The 20,718-nt window shown below is 39.0% G+C and overlaps 1 protein-coding gene across 4 annotated transcripts in view; it reads right to left on the reverse strand.

Annotated features, from left to right (window-relative positions):
- Positions 1–20,718, reverse strand: part of LOC135697683 (choline-phosphate cytidylyltransferase B-like) — a 95,363-nt gene that overhangs the window by 29,226 nt on the left and 45,419 nt on the right. The window contains exon 1 of one of the 4 annotated variants that reach the window (XM_065217481.1): positions 4,166–4,763. The exons of the other annotated variants lie outside the window; for them this stretch is intronic. Coding sequence (XP_065073553.1) covers positions 4,166–4,225 — 60 coding nt within the window. The 5' untranslated portion in view covers positions 4,226–4,763. Of the gene's footprint in view, positions 1–4,165; positions 4,764–20,718 lie in introns of those variants that run through there. 4 annotated transcript variants of the gene reach the window in all.

Below are 20,718 nucleotides of genomic sequence, written 5' to 3' on the forward strand. Positions count from 1 at the left end.
TGCATGCACTCGACTCATACGATGAGTCTAGAAGTGTTGGCGGGCATGTTGCCACTCTCGGATCGGTTTTCGAAATTGTCCCTCAGGCTCCTCACCCGTTGTGAAGTTATGAACCCACTGGTAATCGAAAACTTTGAAAAGCTTCTTGAGCTGAACCCTCAAACTCGTTTTATGTCATTGTACTACGTGTACATAGCACTGGATGTCAGCCCTTCACAGCATAATCCTCATCGTGTATGCTTCTCCGACTTCGGCAATTCAGTTAGTTTTGATTTATCTATGACGCAAGAGATTCGCGGAATCCCAGAACATCATCGTTCCATGATTGTTCCGTCATTATACACTGCAAAGTTTGTCCAAGTTGATTCCGCAAGATCGTTCTTCCCAGATGGATCACTAATAGAGGCGTCCGCTGGTTTTGGTATTTATAACGAATTTCATAGCGCCTCTCGAATGCTTCAAGCTCCTTGTTCCGTATACGTTGCTGAGCTGGCGGCAATACATTATACGCTCGAAACCATCGCCTCACTTTCACCAGATAACTACTTTATTTTTACGGATAGTCTCAGTTCTGTCGAGGCTATTCTGATGAAAATACGAGAGCTTTTAAGTGCTTTATCTTTAAGATCTTTTGTCATCACCTTTGCATGGGTCCCATCTCATTGCTCGATTCCGGGCAATGAGATGGCTGACTCACTTGCTAAGGTGGGCGCTATGCAAGGCGATATTTACGATCGACAAATCGCCATCAACGAATTTTTCTTCATTTATCGGGCCTTATTACGGGTATCACTACACGGTGATAAGGAAGTGATATTCAGAACAAGAGCCGTGATTGCTGTACAAATCAAATGGTAATCACTTCATAATAAGCCCCATCGTCAACAGTCACTCGCCAACTGGCAGAATAAATGGAGTGAAGGGAGTTTGGGACGATGGCTATATTCGATCATCCCTAAGGTGTCGAAGAGTCCTTGGTTCAAAGGGTTGGATGTGGGTCGAGACTTCATTCGTGTGATGTCTCGCCTCAGGTCCAATCACTATTCGTTAAACTCTCACTTGTTCCGTGTTGGGCTGGGGGACAGCAATCTCTGTGAATGTGGACAAGGTTACCAAGACGCAGATCACATCATTTGGTCTTGTGCTGATGTTCCAGTTCGGGATGTTTTGGCTAGACGCGATCTGGAGTTTATGAAACTTGTATATGTTTTCCTGAAGAATATTAACCTTAGATTGTAAGTTTGATTAACTTGTGTTTAGTTTGTATTTTGTGTTTGGTTTTTTTTTTGGTAATAATTGTATAATTATACAGCTGATAACAAGTTGAATAGAAATAACTTAAGGTTTTAGAAATAGTGAAATCTCTTCCTCCCTCTCCCCATCCATAAAATTGCAAATCTCCTCTAACCTCGAGACGACCGCGAGTATTCGGTTCAATCCCTGTAACTCTAGATTTAAGATTAGGATTAAGTATGTATAACGAAAATGATAACTTGGCTCTGTAAAGTTTCTTCGATTTAGCCTGTACAAATAAATCTATTCATAAGAAAAAAAACTTAGTTCTTATACTCTAAAACTTATACTTATAGGTTCCTGTACTCCTACAACATTTTTATTTTCAATTCAATTCCATTAAGTCAGATAAAGCTCTCCGAACTTCTTCCCAATCCATTTAACTTATTCCTGAGCCTCTATGAAGTTCCCTAAATTTGTAGAAAGTTCTGTGAATTGATGGATAGTTGCATCCACTTCTCCGAAGTTTTCCGAACTTATACGATTTTTTTTACAGCTTACACAGGCCCTTATTACGAGAGTTTTGTAGAAGGGAATAATGTAGACATTCAACATGATGTTCGGACATCTTGGTCAAATTTACGGGAACAGTGAATGAGACATTGGAAATATATACAAGTTCAGCAATATTATTATAATATTGGTAAACATTTAGTTGTAGTTTGTGGCCCTCATTATAAGTGATGTGACAAGTTGTCATTCACGGTGAAGTGATTTCCGGGCAAATCAAATGGGAATCACTTCACCGTGCGTGAAAACTTGTCACTCTCTTTCCGTTTTTGCGAGTCATAATCCCATCCTCTTGGTATCGCTGGATCCAGCTACTGATAGTGCTGTGATGCTTTCCGTAAATCCTCGAACATTGTACCTTGGACAATCCCAGAAAATAGAAAGCATGGTATGTTGTATTAGATGAGGCATGCTGGCCTAAAATTTCCTGCTTAATTCGGTCCACCTGGTTTCAGGTCAGGAGCCACGTATTTCATCCGAAATTTGTCGGTCGATGAATTAGGATCCGGTTCAGTAAAAAAAGGCTGGCAATATTTTGACGTTTTTTTTTTTTTTATTTATTTACATTTGGCTTGCCCACAACTGTGCGCATGGATGCGTGGCGCACAATTTGTGTGGTGGTCTGTGGATTTCAGAAAAATTTTAATTACATTTCATTTGATAATTTGATCTTTAAAGTCGGTCCAGTAGTAATACATTTTTGAAGTCATTTTTGAAAAAAAAAATTGCTGGACCGCTTTAACATGGAAATGGTTACCCTAATGAGAAAATAAAAAAAGGGTCTAATATTTTGCGATAAGGAACAAAACTACCAATTTTTACGAATTTCTGAGAACTACTATATCGTTTATACATATATAGATATATTGTCAATTCAGAGAAAAGTTGCGTCGAACTATTTTTTCTGAAACAGCAATATATATGCCATGGAAATGCCGTTCAAACCTTGTACATACGTACCTTATCGAACAATTTAAAATTCGTATTTTTTTTTATTTCACCCTTAGGGAGTACCGTTACTTTGGTGTGAGAAATATTAATGTTCACCGCCGGTACGCCGGTACGCCCTGGTAATATAATTTAATTAGGCTAGATTTCCATCGGGTTAGGCAGAATATCTAGTAGAAGAATATCTAGAAAGAGTGAGTTGGCTGCATTAAGCAGTGCGGAAAATCGGATTGACTCATAAAAGCAAATATGTTACGTGATTCAGAAAGAGCAATCAAAAATCACCTTTTCCTACTGAAAAATAATCCCCAGACCAAAACACAGACAATCTTTGGCTCTCTTTGAAAACATCCCAGAGCGAGAGCATCGACCTACATTCAACCGACCCTTATACCACGAAACGGTCGGAAATGTCATTCTCCAGGCGTCGGAGAAAAACATCCGAGATGAAAATCGATTTTTCTATTCTACTACCATAGCATATTCCATCTACGTGATGATTCCACCGCAGCTGAATTGAGACGTCAAAGTTCGTTCGTTTGTCACTATCGCACCACTTCATAGGAGCAAAACGGAAAACCGGACAGCACTCTAGCTCATAGCGTGTGTTATGTAAACTTTGACTCATGTTTGTACTAAAATAAAAAAAAGGTTGATTCAATTCAATTACACCCGCAAACTGGAGCGAACAAAATTTTGTTGTCGCAATTTAATAGTGCTCAAAAACACATTAAATCTTCAGTAATGGAATTCCGCTGCTCACGTCGAGGTAGTGCAAACAAAAAAAAACAAGCAGAATCAACGAAAACCTAGACAAAACGCACGACGTGTCCAAGTTTCGTGTGACCTACTACTAATGACGGAACAAATTAATGATTCTGCTACAATAGTAATGAAGATGTGAATCATTGAGTGGCGTTGAAGTGTTGAAACTCTTCTGATTGGAATTTGGACTTGTTGGTAGAATTTCACTTTCTAGAATCGGTTCCCCAGTGGTAAGGTGTCTGTAATTCAATTTCCAATTGCGACGTGGCGTCGCGAGGCGTAATTCCGGACTGATTCGTCATTGGGGCGTACATGGTTTTCCGATTTCTTACGAATCGCGGATATTAACAACACAATCCGATAGAGTAATGATTCATTTTTCATTTGGTATATTTTACTTGTGGGATTGAGCGTTTATCCGGCAATTGATCTGTTTGTTTACAAAAGCATGTACGCCATTATCACGAATCAGTCCGGAATTATCGATCCGAGCTTGTCTACCCTGAATCCTAATGGGCGGTTGTCGGGACGTAATCGGTTTCGTCATCATTCGATGTTTACCGAGTCTCTTTCACAAACAAGCTAATTATAGGATTCACATGATACCATCCCCATGTATATTCTCTAGAAACTACACACTGTCACTTACGTCCAAATCTTTCAGGGAAACCTTCATTGGTCCGCTGGTTTCGACAATGTTGGGTGCCATGTCTTGGGAATGGTGAATGCGGTGTTGCGAGGTTTCACTTATTCCTTGTTTCAGCACACTTTTCCCGCACGATCTCGCCACTAGACCACAGCCAAAATCCGTTATAAAAATATATAGGAACTTCCCCGAAAGACAACAACAACAAAAGTTAACTGTGCGTTATATTTCGCGTCTACAGCACGAATTATTCGGTCGGGTTGCACTAATTTATTCAACACTCAAACACCCGGAGCTACTCGATATGACATCCGATACAATATCGTCGTAGCACACTTAGATCATGAGTTATTCACAATTTACGATTCCTCGAAAAAAAAAATCCTCCACAGCAGCAGAAGGCACTCTCTTCCGATAGTAACGCAACCACCGTCGCCACGTGTCCTGCCGTAGGAATGCCCACCTGCCAACGCGCAATGTACCTCACTCCCGGCTACTAACTTCCAACGCACCGGATTGGAAGAAACGGAACGAGGAAAAGGCTGACACCGCACTTTTCTTTTGAATGATGGATGTTCACGACCGAATCGTACCACTGCAAAACGAGAACTGAACTGAGCTGACCTAACGTTGTTGGTTGTTGTTGCAGAGATCAGAGCGCGGTGGACTCGCGTCGTAGCTACCGTTTTCAAGGAAACTGTGAACCACTTTACCTGCTGCTAGAGACAGTGAGCCAGGACTCACTCGATGCAGTGGACCCTCTCTTTCGCTCTTGCCTTTTTTTGAAGTTGTTTTCAAGTTCAGAGAGAGCGTGCGAGTTTGAGAGCGGTACGACCGCCCAAAAGAGAATTCGAGGGAAATTCGTCATTGCTTCCCTGACGATCATCGTCATCATCAGCGCCGTCGTCTTCACTTTTGGGTTGAGCAGAAGCTTCGATAGCGGCATTTGTCTTCACCAACAACAACTCAGACAGAGCGCTTACCGTGGAGGGGCAATGTGCATGCCAGTAGAAGCCAAGCCAAAAAGAAAAAAAGATGCACGACATAACCGACCGAAAGCGAATGGCATGATCAAGGGAAGCGGATGTTGGGATTCCTGAGGAGGTTCTAACGAAAATGGGAAGTTTTGACACGGGATTGATAAGAAAGGTCGACTCGCATGTGTTATGTTTGATAACAGAGCGGGGCAGCATACGACTGTTACGTAGAACCCATGCTGCATGCATTATAAATATGGATGAATTACTCGTGGTATCCCGGACATGAATCCAATTTGAGTAGGAAGACATGGAGTAATGGATTTATTAATCATGAAGAATAATAAAAATAGAAAAAGCGTAAGTTAGATAGACCACGGTGGGCCGTATGTTCGACCTTCATTAAAAAATGATGATGTATCAACTCCGGACTGATTAGGGATTTGGGGATTCATGCTTTCAATAACAAATAGAACAATCGCCGATTTCTCGCGGGTAAAAGTTCAATTTTGCCAACAAACTATACCAAATGGTAGAGGAATCATTCCCTACCGTATTGCAGGGTGGCCACTGAATTTAACAAATTAAATTCCCGGTATTTTTCCCGGTTTTATATAAACAGATAAATATGGTAAGAAAATTATTGATTTCAGCAATTCAGTGCCAACATTTCAAAGGGGCGTAATTGCATTTGTAAACAATGGCTTTAGCCGTCGATTTCTTGCGAATAAAAGCTTACTCATAAAAAATAATTACACCAGCAGGTAGAAGAATGTTTCCTCTACCAGCATTGTAATTTTGGAGAGGTAAGATTTCATTCGCGGGAAATTGACGGCTAAAGTCATTGTTTACAAAAGCAATTACGCCCCTTTGAAATGTTGGCACTGAATTGATGTCACTGAAAAAAAAAAATATATTTTAAATGCAGAAAACCGGAAAAAACCGCTTTAAAAGGTCTTAAGATAGCAACAATTTATCCAATTATGTTACATAATAAAGATTGTTTTTTTTTCACCCCAGCAGGCCTGGGTTTAATCCCAGTCGACGCCGCCGGGATGTTCTGAGGCATAACATTTCTGATCACGCCTTCGGAACGGGAGTAAAGCCGTTGGTCCCCGGTTCATGAGTTGATGGGTCGAAAGGTAGGGTCCAGGTGTGGGAGCTGCCTCTCTGGCGTCGGTAGCATTGGTGCTCAGCACGGAAAACAAGATCGACGAAAAACAAACCAAAGGGATTACAATAGATAGTTTTTTGAAGTTTAAATCTGAAATGTTCTTATAAGTTTCAGAATTATGAAATTTTTGTATATCTAGGTATAAACCGAATTCATATATTGAGCTTAGAAAATCTTTTAGAAAACAATGAGATCTAGAAATGTTTTTCGAAGTTTTTGGGGCTAGGCAAGTTTATTACATTCTTGAACTTAGCGAAATTTATGACTTCAAATATGGGTCATTCCGCGCCAAGTGACCGAGAAAAAATACTAAAGTGTAATTGACCAAATTGATTTGGATCAAATTTGGAGGAGATATTTATTTTGATCTAACTTTTATGAATCCAAAATGTTGTGCTGGTGCTTCGATCGGTTCAGGGGAGCATTTTCTATTTTTCGTGATTTTCAAGAAAGCACTATTTTCTATCTTCAGAACAAATAAAGCCGCAGTTATTTTTTTTTTTGAGGAAATTAGATAACGGATCTGAATATTAATTTATTATATTCGTACAGTGCTGCCAAATATTTTATATTGCGTTAAAGACCTTAAAACGGATTTTTTTTTTCAGAATGAGTACATTTAGATTTATATTCTGACAGCTCCACCGTGTTCCCCATCCTTTTTTACACAAGAAACACTTATAGACAAACAGTAATTTGCGTATTTCCTGAGATACAAGCTTTTTAAATCAAAGAATGCTTAAAAATATTAGAAGAAAAAAAAACACATTTTAACAATTTTATTTTCGCCTATTCTTCTAAGTAAAACAAGCATAAATTATTCACAGTGTTGCCAAATTTAAAGATTAAAATTCCGTCTAAAAACATTAATGGATTTCTTTTGCGGACATAACTCTTCTTTTCTTGACGTCGGTCTATGTTCCGCAATCTAATGCCAATCACCGACGGACATCGATTGCCATCCATTGACGACAATCGAATGTGCAGGGAGGCAGCTTCCACCCCTGCGTATGAAATCGCACCCATCATTACACATGGTCCCGCCAACGACTTTACTTGTGGCTATAAGTATTTGATTTAAATATGTGATTTGATAGCACCACCGCGTTCCACAGACTTTTTTTTACATATGTGGTAGATTAAACAACATAAGTTGAAAGTGCCCGAAATTCCTATAAGCGCACCCGCATTTCGCCTTGAAAATGTAGCAAATCAGAATTGTTAGAAATGTTCATGTACAGTTCCATATGGTCAGCATATATGATAACATCTAGGCGATTAAACACAAACGTGCGTGATAAAATCTTGCGCATTCATCACGAGAACAAGGATCTCTCGCATCGTTCCATCGCTAAAACGTTGGGAATCGCGAATTCCACGGTGTCGCGAGTGATTAAGCGGTTCGAGGAACGGTTGACCACCGATCGGAAGCCCAGAAGTGAAGGAAAAAGTATTCCGTACAACACCAAAAATCACAACCGCGTAGTTGGGGCCTTCAACCGAAATCCGAACGCCTCCGTTAGGGATGTGGCTAAGAAGCTGCACCTAAGCCGAAGTTTTGTCCAGAAGGCCAAAACTAAGGCTGGGCTTCGAACGTTCAAGGTACAAAAGGCCCCTAATCGCGACGAGAAGCAGAACAAGTCCGCCAAAACCCGTGCCAGGAAGTTGTACCTCAACATGCTGACGAAAGTTGAATGCTGCATCATGGACGACGAAACATATGTGAAGGCCGACTTCAAACAGATCCCCGGCAACCTGTTTTTCACGGCCAAGGATAAGTTCAGCGTTCCGGAGCATGTCCGCACTCAGAAGATGTCCAAATTTGCGAAGAAATTCCTGGTTTGGCAAGCCATCTGCACGTGCGGGAAGCGGAGTGCACCTTTCGTGACCCAGGACACGATGAACGGACAGGTGTACATAAAAGAGTGCCTCCAGAAGCGGCTGCTTCCTCTCCTGAAGGCCCACAACGTCCCAACAATCTTCTGGCCGGATTTGGCCTCATGCCACTACTCCAAGGACGTGCTGAAGTGGTATGCGGACAATAAGGTCAATTTCGTGCCGAAAATGTTCAACCCTCCCAACACTCCGGAGCTCCGCCCCATCGAGAAGTACTGGGCGATTATGAAGCAGCACCTTCTTAAACGACCTAAGGTAGTAAAGACAGTCGAGGAACTGAAGAAAGTATGGGTTTACATGCAAAAAACGGTTGATTCACAGGTTGTGCAGAATCTTATGGCCGGGGTTAAGGCCAAGGTGCGGGCATTTGCGTATGGACTGTAAATAAAATACGAGTAAAATGGTAAAATGAAGTTTAATAGTTATTTCTCAATCCCTGAAATTTGATGGCAATCGGATGAAAACTCGAATTTTGCGAATCAATTTTGTGTGTGGCAATTTCATCGTGGACACCCTTTATGTTAAAAAGAGGATTTTTGGAAGCATTCCAGATTTTTCCAGTTTTTATATTTTGACTGGTCCAGATTTTTCTGAAAATGACCTGGCAACGCTGACTACCACTCTAACTTCAAAATACAACAATATTTTGAGATTTATCTTCTAGAACCATGAGAAAAGTAGCCACACTTTGTTTCATAAAAATAGTTATTTGCTGGTCCAATTTTATGAATTCACTAGTAGAAAGTCACGCCGAAGCTTGACAAAACTGTCAATTGGATAGTTAACGTTCCCGTTTATTCGCAATTCTTCTTGTCAGACTGATACACGCTGATTTTTAATGAATCTTTCACATACATACTTCAAAGTGAGATATGATGTGATTTTTAAAATTCAAATTCTTTCCTGTTAACTTTGGTCGTAAAAAGTTACTTTATTGACTAAATTTTCTGAAGAAAAAAAAAAAGTGACTTTAGTGACTTTTTGGTGAAAAAAGTGACTTTTTAAGTGACTGCCTTAAAAATAATGACCATGCCATTAAAAAGTGAACTGCCCTGAAGCAACGTCCGCGCTTCGATTAACATTTTCTCAGCATCACGATCACATATTACGTGATTGTTTGTTTACATTTATTTGCTGAATGCTGCATGATCAAAGCTGATTGTAAACGTTTTTACAACGCTCCAAACTTCTCAGCTGAGTGTCTACAATGTGCAGACTTCTTCATTGTCTTGTATTAGCACAAGACATTAAAAAAGTCTACACATTTTAGACGAAATACGCGTATCTGTTAAGGATGAGCAAATAAGGTAGTGGAATTAAATGGAAATTCCTAATCCTTCTCTCTCTTTCTTTGTACAGGTATGCCACTAAGGCGCCCATATTCATCAGGCTTTTAAATTTTGGTTGCCAAAACAGTGGTCCAGAGTGCAGATTTAGATGGAAGGATATGTTCTGAGCATGAAATTGATACTTTAGGCAAAAAGTGTATTCTACAAAATTGTTCCTTATAGCGAAGACAACAAATCAAGAAGACTGGCAACTCTTCCATTTTCTCATACGACCGCTATGAGACCGACACAATCGCGTCATCTGCCGCGCAAAGGTAAATGCTTCGAACGATTTTGATAGCAAAGATTACAACCGCAGAAGAAGGGTTTGTGTATTTGATGTCTTTGCTTATAGTTAGGTCCTCATTTTTATGACAATGAATTCTAGGGTTCTTCTTATTATCATTGAAATTAAAAATCTATATTTTTTGTTTGAAGAAATTAAGGTATACATTCTTCCGAAAAGTTATAGCTGAGCTAATTTCAAGCAACGTTGTAGGAAATATCTTAAAAAGATATACCCAATTAAGAAATAAAAAATGTATACCCAATTATAGTAAAACAAATGAATGAATACAAATTGATTTTATTCGAGATTAAAAAATAACATACCACTATTTTTTTCATATTATTGAGAATAACATACGCCCTTTCAAATGCCGTACAAAAACTTTTTTGTTTGCCCCAACCAGAGATATTAACATTTGGAAAAGACATATTTTTAGGGGAAAAACGTAATAACTTTTGATCGGCGAAAGATATCGACAAGCTCTGTGGAGAAAAAATTTGGGGGTAAAACGTACTTTTCGTCGAGTAACGAACTGTTCAGTCTCGGAGCACTTAATTTTACATGACTTGTTTGTATACGTCGCATTTTTTTTATGTCAAAGATGGAATTCAGCATAAATTAAGTATTTCTAAGTGTTTATATTTGAGTAGATATTTTCCTGAAAATCCAGAAAGTACTCCAAACGGCAATGGGGATCCGTCTCAAAAACTATTTGAATTACTTCAGTAATTGCCTTCTATAATGTGACAATTTTGGAACACTTGCCCGTGCTTTCGAAGTAACACAACATTCTAAGAATGAAGAGCTTTTTGACTGTAATTTCTTTCCTTTTAATTCCGTTATAATTGCTTATCTTTTGACTGTTATGCGTATTTTGTCTACTACTTGCAGGCTTTATTAGTGCCAAGTATTCAACACCACTTTTCCCTGATGAAGTCTGCTAGTAGTAGACAAAATACGCATATCTTCCAAAAGATAAGCAATTACAACGGAATTAAAAGGAAATAAATCAACACACTCAAAAAGCTCTTCATAACGGGGTTCCGTTAAGAGGTTCGACAAAATTAAAAGATTGATTTTAAGAATATTTTAGAAAATCTACCATCGTTAGGTCGTCTACATATCAGTAAATACTTTAAGTTCATCTTGAAACCCTGTGAATATTGTATGTTTGTACGTATGTAAGTAGCCACCATCCTAACTTGGGTCTTGCCCTGCATGGGGCTCCACTCAACAGCGAGATCAAATTTCGTCATCATTCTGAATTCAACATATTGCTGTATGAAGGGCCAAAAAGGATTGACAGACCCGTAAGTAGAAACACTTAATAAGATAATCTCCTTCCAACAGTATGATCCAACAAAACTAATAACGAAATTCGCAATACATGTTAAGCTTTACACGGGATGGTTTGTTTGACAAAAGCGCGTCAAATTCATTGCAACTGTTGGAGTGAAATGTTACTATCTAAAATGACAGTACACATTCCCTCCTAGACTCCGGTTGGCACTCCACTCCATTGTCCAGTTACAACTTCAATGACACCCTGATGTTCCCTCCCGTCCCAGCATTTTTTGAATATACAGGATAAATTTATGTATAGTCATGTAATATTTAATATCACTATTATTTTACTGGTAAAACAACAAATTTGATTATAGTTAATTCATTACAGCGATTTAGTCTTCGATTGGGAGAGTCTTAAAAGCTTACTGATTTTGAACAAACAATGATCGTTTGTTTATGCTTTTTTTTAATGAAATCAGACAACGTCCGAATCTCATAAATTTAAGCATCTCAAACATAAGAAAGTTAAGTTCTCAGAGCTAGCTAATTCCATGAATTTTATAACTAGATTTTTTTTTAGATGTGGAATATTTCATCATCAGTTAAATCTCAGACATAGGAACCAGAATTAAGTTCTTAGAAAATTTTTAAAGACATACATTTTATCTCAAAATTGAGCGTACAGCTCTCCGTACATTTCAGAAAAACAGCTGTACGAGCACAACTTAAAAAGATAGATATATAAATTTTTGGCTGCTGGCTCATCAACCATTTATTGGTTATCGATATAGTATTGGGCTTATTTGGATATGTGTGTAAGAAGTTAGAGCTATTTAAAAAAACGCTAGATTTCCTTTAAAAAACACATTTCCTTGAAATACAATGAGCCAAACAAATTGAAATATTGCTAATAAAGACTGGACTCGGAAAAAATACGACACTTTGTTTTGGGTGTAGCTTTTTATCGCGTGAGTAAAAATGAAAATTTGAGTAATACTAGTTTAGAGTGTTATGTATATGTGTGCAAAATTCTATCGCGATCCGTCAAGTAGTTTTCAAGATGCATTCGAAACAAGAAGAGCTACGCGTGAGCTACGCGTTGCGAAGATGTTCCAGGAGACGGAGACCATCGAGCGGCGCGCTGGAAGCGGCCGAAAACCGAAAAAGGAATACCCAGAGAAGGCGTGGAAGATAAGGCAGTACTTTAAGAATAATCCGAACCTTTCCACCCGAGACGTGGCCAAAAAGGTCAATTCGTCGAGGTGGTTCGTCCAGCAGACCATGAAGCGGGCTGGGCTACGTGTTTTTAAGGTCAGGAAGGCGCCAAACCGGACTGACAAGCAAAACACGGTGGCCAAATTGCGTGCGCGGAAGCTGGTCAAGCCAGGCTGTCTTGTCATGGACGACGAGACATACAGCAAGGCGGACACCAAACAAATCCCCGGCCTCGAGTTTTTGTCGGTACGTCCCATGGAGGTTCCGGAAAAGTTCCGGAAGAGAAAGATGGACAAATTCGCGAACCAGCACCATAAACGGGCAGATTTATCGAGAGGAATGCTTGCAGAAGCGCTTGCTGCCCTTCCTCCGCTCTCACCGTGGTCCCACGCTGTTCTGGCCGGATCTCGCTTCGTGCCATTACGCCAAGCCTGTAATGGATTGGTACGAGTCGAAGGGCGTTAATGTGGTCCCGAAGGAGGCGAACCCGCCAAATACACCAGAACTTCGTCCGATCGAAAAGTTTTGGGCGATAATGAAGAAGAAGTTGAAGAAAAGTGGAAAAACATTTAAAACCGATAAAGCTTTGAAGAAAAACTGGGAGAAACTGTGTAAGGAAGATGGGCAAAGCCTCGCCCAAGATCTCATGAGCAGTGTTAAGAGAAATGTACGAGCATTTAGCTTGGGGGGGGGGGGGGGAAATTCAATAAATAAATTATGCCAAAACATAGCTAATATATAGTTATTTAATCCCTGAAAATTTGAGAACTATCCGATTTAAAATGAATTTTTGGTGATCATTTTTGTGTGTCTCATTTTTTTCCGAGTCCAGTCTTTATGTACTCATAATAAAGATCTTTAAAATGCCGCTAATTTTACTAACTTAGATAAAATTACAAGATCCTAGACAGTCATTTAAAAAAAAATCTAGGACATGAATATTAAAAACAAATTGAATAAGAATTTTAATAAATATAATATATTTGACCGAGTCAACTCCACAAAATAAATAAACCTGAAAAAATCGACAAAATCTAGTTCAAAATTAATGTTTTTTTTTTGTTGATTACTTTATTTGTACAGGCTCAATCGAATAAACTTTACAGAGCCCAGTTATCATTTTCTTTATACATTATAAATGTCTTAAATCTAAAATTAAAGGATTGGAACCGATTACTCGCGGTCTTCTCGAGGTTAGTGGATGACAATTGTTTGGATCGGGAGAGGGAAAAGGAGATTTGAAATATGATTTATGATTCAAAAAATTAATGTTAAGGATTAAAAAACCTTAGGTTTAGACAAGCTTTGACTTTGACTTGGAGATCTGAGGAAACATTCAAAGTTATATAAAATCAAGATTTGACTTTTATGTGCTAAGCCATTCAAACTATCCTGAAGCTGAATTCCGGGCATACATTTAATAGAAAAGAAAAAAAAAATACATATTAGGTATGTTTAGAAATTTCCATTTCTTCGTTGAAATGTATACCAGGAATTCAGCTGCTGGAGTGCTAATTCTTGACAATATAGCTATATCACCAACGCACGGGTCTTCCCATGTCCATGAAATCTAGATTCATCATTCAAGAATCCATCAGATTCAATTAGCTGGAAACTTTTGAATACTTGCTGAACAACCTACAGTCTTGACAGAATATTTTAATTTTTAAACAATTTGAGATCCACAGAACCATGAATTTATTCCAAATTCCATATTTTTTATAACTCTCTGCATTTCGGGAATCTCTGCATAACATCTTTGCATTTCGGGAAAGCCCCCATCATCTACAAATATTATTAAACATCTTGTTCCTTAAAATTTAATGGAAATCTCAAAACCCCCAAGAAGTTCAAGGAGCTTTTATGAAGTAAGATCTCTGACAAACTGCAACGAAGTTCTCTAAACTGAAGTATGAAATTCTTAGAAATTTATTGAACTATTTTTAGATCTTCTTCAAAATTCCCTAAACTTTTTTTCAAAAATCCTTACACTTATATGAAGGGCTACGCAGTTTCTCAAAATGCTACGAAATTCGCAAAACTTCTACAAAGTTTGCTGCACTTCTACGTTTCTCGTTGATTTTCTGCGAAGTTCCACGAACGAAATCTCTTGAGTTTGTACGTAATTTCCACAACTATTCCAAGTCCACGAGACTTGAAAAAAGTGCCCTGAAATTATATAGTTTCTCGAGCAATAATGAAATAAAATAATGTTCCCTTTGCTTCCACAAAGCTCCCCAAACATAAATTAATTTTCCACTTCTACGCAGTTTCAAAAGTTTTCCACGTTCCTTGTTTCTACGATTTTTTTTTCCTGAAGATCCCAGATTGTCTACTAAGTTTCTTCAATTTTTACAATGTTCCCTGAACTTCTTTGAAGTCATTGAAGTTTTTGAAGGTCCCAGAAGTTAAAGATTTGTGTAATCGATTAAGTATCGGTATAATATAATTTCTAAAAAATGTTTCTTCTAGTCCATAACATAAGAAAAGTAGTCAACAAGGATTAAAAAAAATCTTTGTTTGTGGTCTAATTTTAATAATCGCTGATAAATAGTAACATCGAACATGACAAGCTTGACAAGATACCGTTGAGTCAAATAAACATCAAACATTCTAGGGGGGGGGGGGGGGCCTGTATAGTTCTGGAGGAGCCTGGCCCATCTGCCCCCCCCCCCCCCATTAGCTACACCAATAAAGATCCTGCTTCACGACAACGAATCGTGTCATCTTGAAACCCTGTGAATATTTACTATAAAACACAATATTAATCTCATCATTTCGTAGTTATTGATTTAAGTCAATTTTATAATGCAGTGCCATTCATTACATAACGAAAAACACGCATACTTGATAGTAAAAATATGGCTTCGTACAAAGGGCGGAACCATATACCAGTTAGTGCAGCATTTAAAAATATCAAAGATTATTCCAGGGCTGTTACAAGATGTTCTAAATTCGATCCGCGAAATCCGCGATTTCTCAAAAGAAATCCGCGACTTCAAATGCTAATCCGCGACAAAAAAAACTGTTTTCATTGCCTAAAAAAGTTGGAGGGTGGTGTACATGACACAACCGCATTGTTGACGTAGGACTACGAAATTTTTGTTCGATTTTCTAGTTTGTTGCTTCGGATATTGTTTTGGAATTAATAGAATTTCATAACTCAACTCTTTTGTAGAAAGTTGTGGTGGCCCTGAAAAGGGCCGATTGTTTTTGGGTGGTTTTGTATAACCAGTTGATGGTTGATGAAGTGCCTTCCGAGATTGATGTTGTCCTCAGAGTGTTAGGCCTTGGGCAATATGGAGGCCCTGCAATACGGTCGAGAACATGACACGATGTTGGATTAATGATTCACCTTAGGCATGGTGGATGGCATCGATGATACAGCAGTAAATAATCAAGATGCTCTTTGATTATGATGTCTGTGTTTGGGAAACAATCAAAAAATGAAATTTTGATTGCCTTTCTTTTTGAACACGCCGGTAAAGTACACAGACTCCTCCCATCATGAGTAGTTTGCTATCAATAAGCGACACTGGCTCCTCTCCTTTTGTACTCGCTGTAATCTGTAGTTATGTACAGTTTGGACGTTTTCGAAGATGTCGCGCAGCAGGAAAGTGCATACGATGAGAATTTCTCAGTTGATGAAAGTGAAACGGAAAAAAATTTAATGCACCGATAAGACATATGAACATAATTTATTTCCCGAACAAATTATTTGATTTTTGAATCATTTTAATGTATTTAGTGACAATTGGGTTCTTAAATTTTGAAAAATTTATCGGTTTTTATGTATCATCTGAAATAGCTCCGTTTTCTGAGCACAGCGATATTTGTTCGAACCCCCACACTTTCATCTCGATTTTTAAATCAAGATTTAAAGCAAAATAATAACTTCACTGTTTGAAACTGACAGCTCGCTCCCATACAAAGTGACACCGAGGGGCGCTAAAAATCAAGGGTACTGCCAAGCCTGTCATTCGTCGTCTGGCTCGACGTGGTTATGTCAAGCGTCTCCGGTCTGATCTTCGAGGAAACCCGAGATGTGCTGACAATATGCGCGATGCCGTCACCTATACTGAACACGCCAAGCACAAAACCGTCTACGCTCTGAAGCGAAGGGACGTTTTCTGTACGGTTTTGGAGATGAAAACTTATCACCAATGCAACAAAACGGCCCTTTTCAGGGCTACCAAGTACATTTCAGAAAAGAGTTAGGGTTAGAGTTTTCTGTACGGTTTCGGAGGAGAAAACTTATCACCGATGCAACAAAACGGCCCTTTTCAGGGCCACCAAGTACATTTCAGAAAAGAGAATAGAATTTATATAGACCTTGCTTCCATGTTTGGTTACAAGATGACAACTCTGAGAGCAGCGGCGCCCGTGGTGTAGTGGTAAGCGTCCCAGCAGGCATGGGTTCAATCCCAGTCAACGCTGCCGGGAAGTTCTGAGGCATAACATCTCTGATCACGCCTTTCTTCGGGGTTCCCGCTTCATGAGTTGATGGGTCGATAGGTAGGGTCCAGGTGTGGGCATGCACAGTTGAACACACCCAACTGCTCATTTGGTAATAACTTTTCACTCAAATGTTGAAATTTATTTTTCTTTAAAGTAATTGATAGATTAGGCTCATAGTTTACTATAGATATGCGAAGATTAAACATTAAAGCCAATCAACACTAATCAATTTAACACTTAAATTCCGAGATGTGTAGTGAGCATTTCTCACCTCATTTTTACAACGCAAAAACAAATACAGTTTACTACTAGCATTAAAATCTACTTTATTTTACATATCTTTAACAAGCTTACACTCTATTCTATCTACTGCTTCAAAAAGAACTATGTTCCGTCAACTGTGTGCAAAGTTATTAGCAAATGAGCAGTGTGTGACCAAAACTGTGTATGCCAAGCATGGGTGTGGGTAGCATTGGTGCTCAGCACGGAAAACAAATCCTAGGAAAAAACAGCATTTTGTGTGGTCGTTGCGGGCGTGTGGTTCTGAATTGGCAACAAAATGTTCACGCCCGAAGATCGGCACGCCCGAAGATCGGAGGCGAATGTCACTTCGACTTGTTTCATCTAGGACCATTCTCTGATGACTGTGTTGGGGAAGCAGCACATGCATGTACGTAAATGGTGGATTTGTTAGTTATTTCGACGCTTTTGGACAATGTTTGACATATACCACTTTTTCAATAGTTTCAATTTGAAAATCAACAGTCAAGAGCATTGTTATCGATGCGTAGAAATGTTTCTGATCGATTGGTGATAAAATAATTGAAATTGGTCCAGGGGCAGCTAAGTTATTAACGTTCAAAATCTTTCATAATTTCATTTTTCGCTTTTCATAAATTGTACCCCCATCTTCCCGAAAGACGTAGTCCTACGTCAAAATAGCATTTGTGTACTACTACATGGCATTTCAAGCTAATTGCTTCATATTAGATTTTTGCCTGCGCTCAACTTAGTGTTCTTTGAACTACTTTCACATTTTAATCGTGAACTTTCTATGCCCGTACCATCCTATGCCAAAGAAAGTAGACACATTTTGCAACCCGAAAAACTAATAGACCGGACGGGAATCGAACTCAGTCACCTTCAGCATGAACTTGCTTTGAAGCTGCGCCTTTACCGACTGTGCTTAAGGAGTATCGTGTGTAACCTTTGAAAAAAAAAAACAATGTATCATCTTCAGTTGTTTATGTATAGTATAAATTCTGAGTAATTAGTGAATATAATAAAACACCCTTACATTATGAGATTCTATGTATACCGGAAATTATAGGTTCTCCAAATCGTCCAGGACATCAGTTGATCTGCTCTACTAGATCAACCAAGACTGCAATAACGTCTGTAGTATCAAAAAAAAGTGTCTATGTGGATCATGCATGATCTATTTCCGAGTAATCACAGTCTGCAGTAACGAAACATGTCCAAACAGATTCATAGCGTCTATATGGATAATGTTTAATTATGTCCACGTATACCAGATGCTCTAGGTTCTCCAAATCGTCCTGCAGTTCAGATGATTTGTTTTACTAGATCAACAAAGACTAGGATAATATCTGTAGTATCGAAATATCGATTTGGAAATCCTAGAACATCTCCACATCCACATACATACATCCACATAGACACCGCAATCCCGCCCGGGCATATCTCAACACTACAGACATTTAATTAGTCCTGGGTGATCTAGTAGAAAAACAATATGATCTCCAGAACGACCCCAGAACCCACAACATCCCGCATACGTAGCAATAGGTCGGGTACAATCCACATAGACACTTTGAATCTGTTTGGAGTCTTGGTTGTTACAGCAGAACAAATCAACTGAACTCCAGGACGACCTGGAGAACCCAGAATATCCGGTATACATGACAATTACTCGCATATATACGATTCGTTTATGATGTGACAACGAAGTTCTAAGTTCATATTGGGAAAAAAAAGGAAAATGTCTCACATTGGACAGACCTCATGGAATTTCTGTAAATCCGGTGTGACTTATGGAATTGAGATTATTTCTCGATTATTTGCAGGGTGTTTGGATTGAACCGGTAAAAAATTGAGAGCCAAATGAACAACAAAATTGATGACAGCAAAATAATCCCGGACGGAAAGGTTACATTGAATTCCACAATTTTTGTGACAGCACATCAGTCCCTTCGCGATTTTCGCGACATCATTTAATGTTTCCGCGATTTTCGCGACTGAAAGTTCAAATCCGCGACAAATCCGCGAAATTCGCGAAATCCGCGCCTGTTGTAACATCCCTGTTATTCCAATCAATTTGCATTTTTGTACAAAATGTTACCCTTTAGAAAACAAATTATTCGTTAAAATTCCATTTATATTAAAAAAAAAAACTTCTTGCTTACAGTCTCCAACAAACGTTATTTAAAATCAGTTAAAATACACTCTTGCTGCAACTGCACCATTTCAAGACCTTCCCGACCGTAAGCCATTGCCAAAAATGAATATCAGTCTTCTGGTTGGGAAGTAGCTACAAGCCATTCGATGATACCTGCTGCGCCGTCGGCACCGACATGATCCCATGCTTGATCACGCCACTTTTCGGTACATCGTATGATTGTGGTTGTAAATAGGCCGGCAAATGTGTGTTGTGTAGACACCAGATCGGGCGAGGTTCGGCGGACGGACCGGAGGAATGGTATAAACGATTCGATAATAATTGCTTTTGCAAAAATTACGCTCGCCAGCCGGCGATTGAGGCGATTTGTTGCAGACTGCTGGTTTTACTAGAAGGTACCTTTTGCATAATTAAGCATGATACAAAGTTCGTTGCAAGTGGTTCACATATACCACAGGCCCACGACGGCGTCGTACCTCAAAGCGTCCAATTATGCTCTGGGGGACTTGTCAATATCGCTTCCAAATTAGGGGCTTGCAATCATTCCTCTTATGGAGCGATAAAGAGTTGGAAAGTTCGTCTCTCCTCTAGCATAATTATATGTACGGGTGCAGAAAGACAAGGTCTCGGTCTTTCATCTTTATGGCGTCGCTGTCCCGGTTATTCGTACTTCCCCATTTCTCATTTCGATACCACCGATGATGTATATTGTGCACCGCAAACCAGTTGCCAAACTGGAAAAACGACAACGTGGATAGACTACTTTATGTACCTTGGCCCATGACACACAGACACCACTCTTTTCAAGCAGGTTCGCAGACCAGGGCTGGCACATATACAGATTATTCTTTATTTTACAGATTGTCTTGATTGCTTCTTGACCAAAAATCTGTATATACAGATACACAGATTTTTAGCTAGAATACAGATTATATAGCTTATTCGGAATTCACAAATATTTAACGAATTTATTAGAAATAAGTTTAAGTTTTCATTTGAATGCCATGAATTTTATTTGATGTGTACATTACGAATTTCTGACTAGCTATTCATCAAAATTCACCTAACTATTTATCAAATCTATGCCACTGAATGGTAGAAAGTGCCCAATACATTTTGGCGCCGTTTTGGAAAATCAATGTGATGCACCATTTAGTGAATATATATGCTCTAAAAAGTAAAATAAGAAACGGTTTAATTTACGGTAACTAACATTTTCTTCGCAAAAAGAAAACTTCAGATTTAAATGTGGCAACCCTGCGATATGCCGCTGCACGGACTCACGGAAACAGCCCCCCTGGCGGCGGCGGCAATTGGTCAATAGAAACGATATAATCACACGCCTTGCGAGTGTCATCGAAGACGCATACGGCAATCTGGTTGCGAATTTCATCACCCACGATGCCGTCGTTAGCTTGAATTGCTGCTAAATAATGGTTTCTCCAATTTGGACGACAATCATTTGTGATTGATGGGTCATATTGGGGGAGTGTCAATACTTGAGATCACCAAC

The sequence above is a fragment of the Ochlerotatus camptorhynchus genome, unplaced genomic scaffold (genome assembly GCF_037179485.1).
Source record: "Ochlerotatus camptorhynchus isolate MF236.1 unplaced genomic scaffold, CSIRO-AGI_Acam_v1.1 ptg000007l, whole genome shotgun sequence".
NCBI lineage: Eukaryota > Metazoa > Arthropoda > Insecta > Diptera > Culicidae > Ochlerotatus > Ochlerotatus camptorhynchus.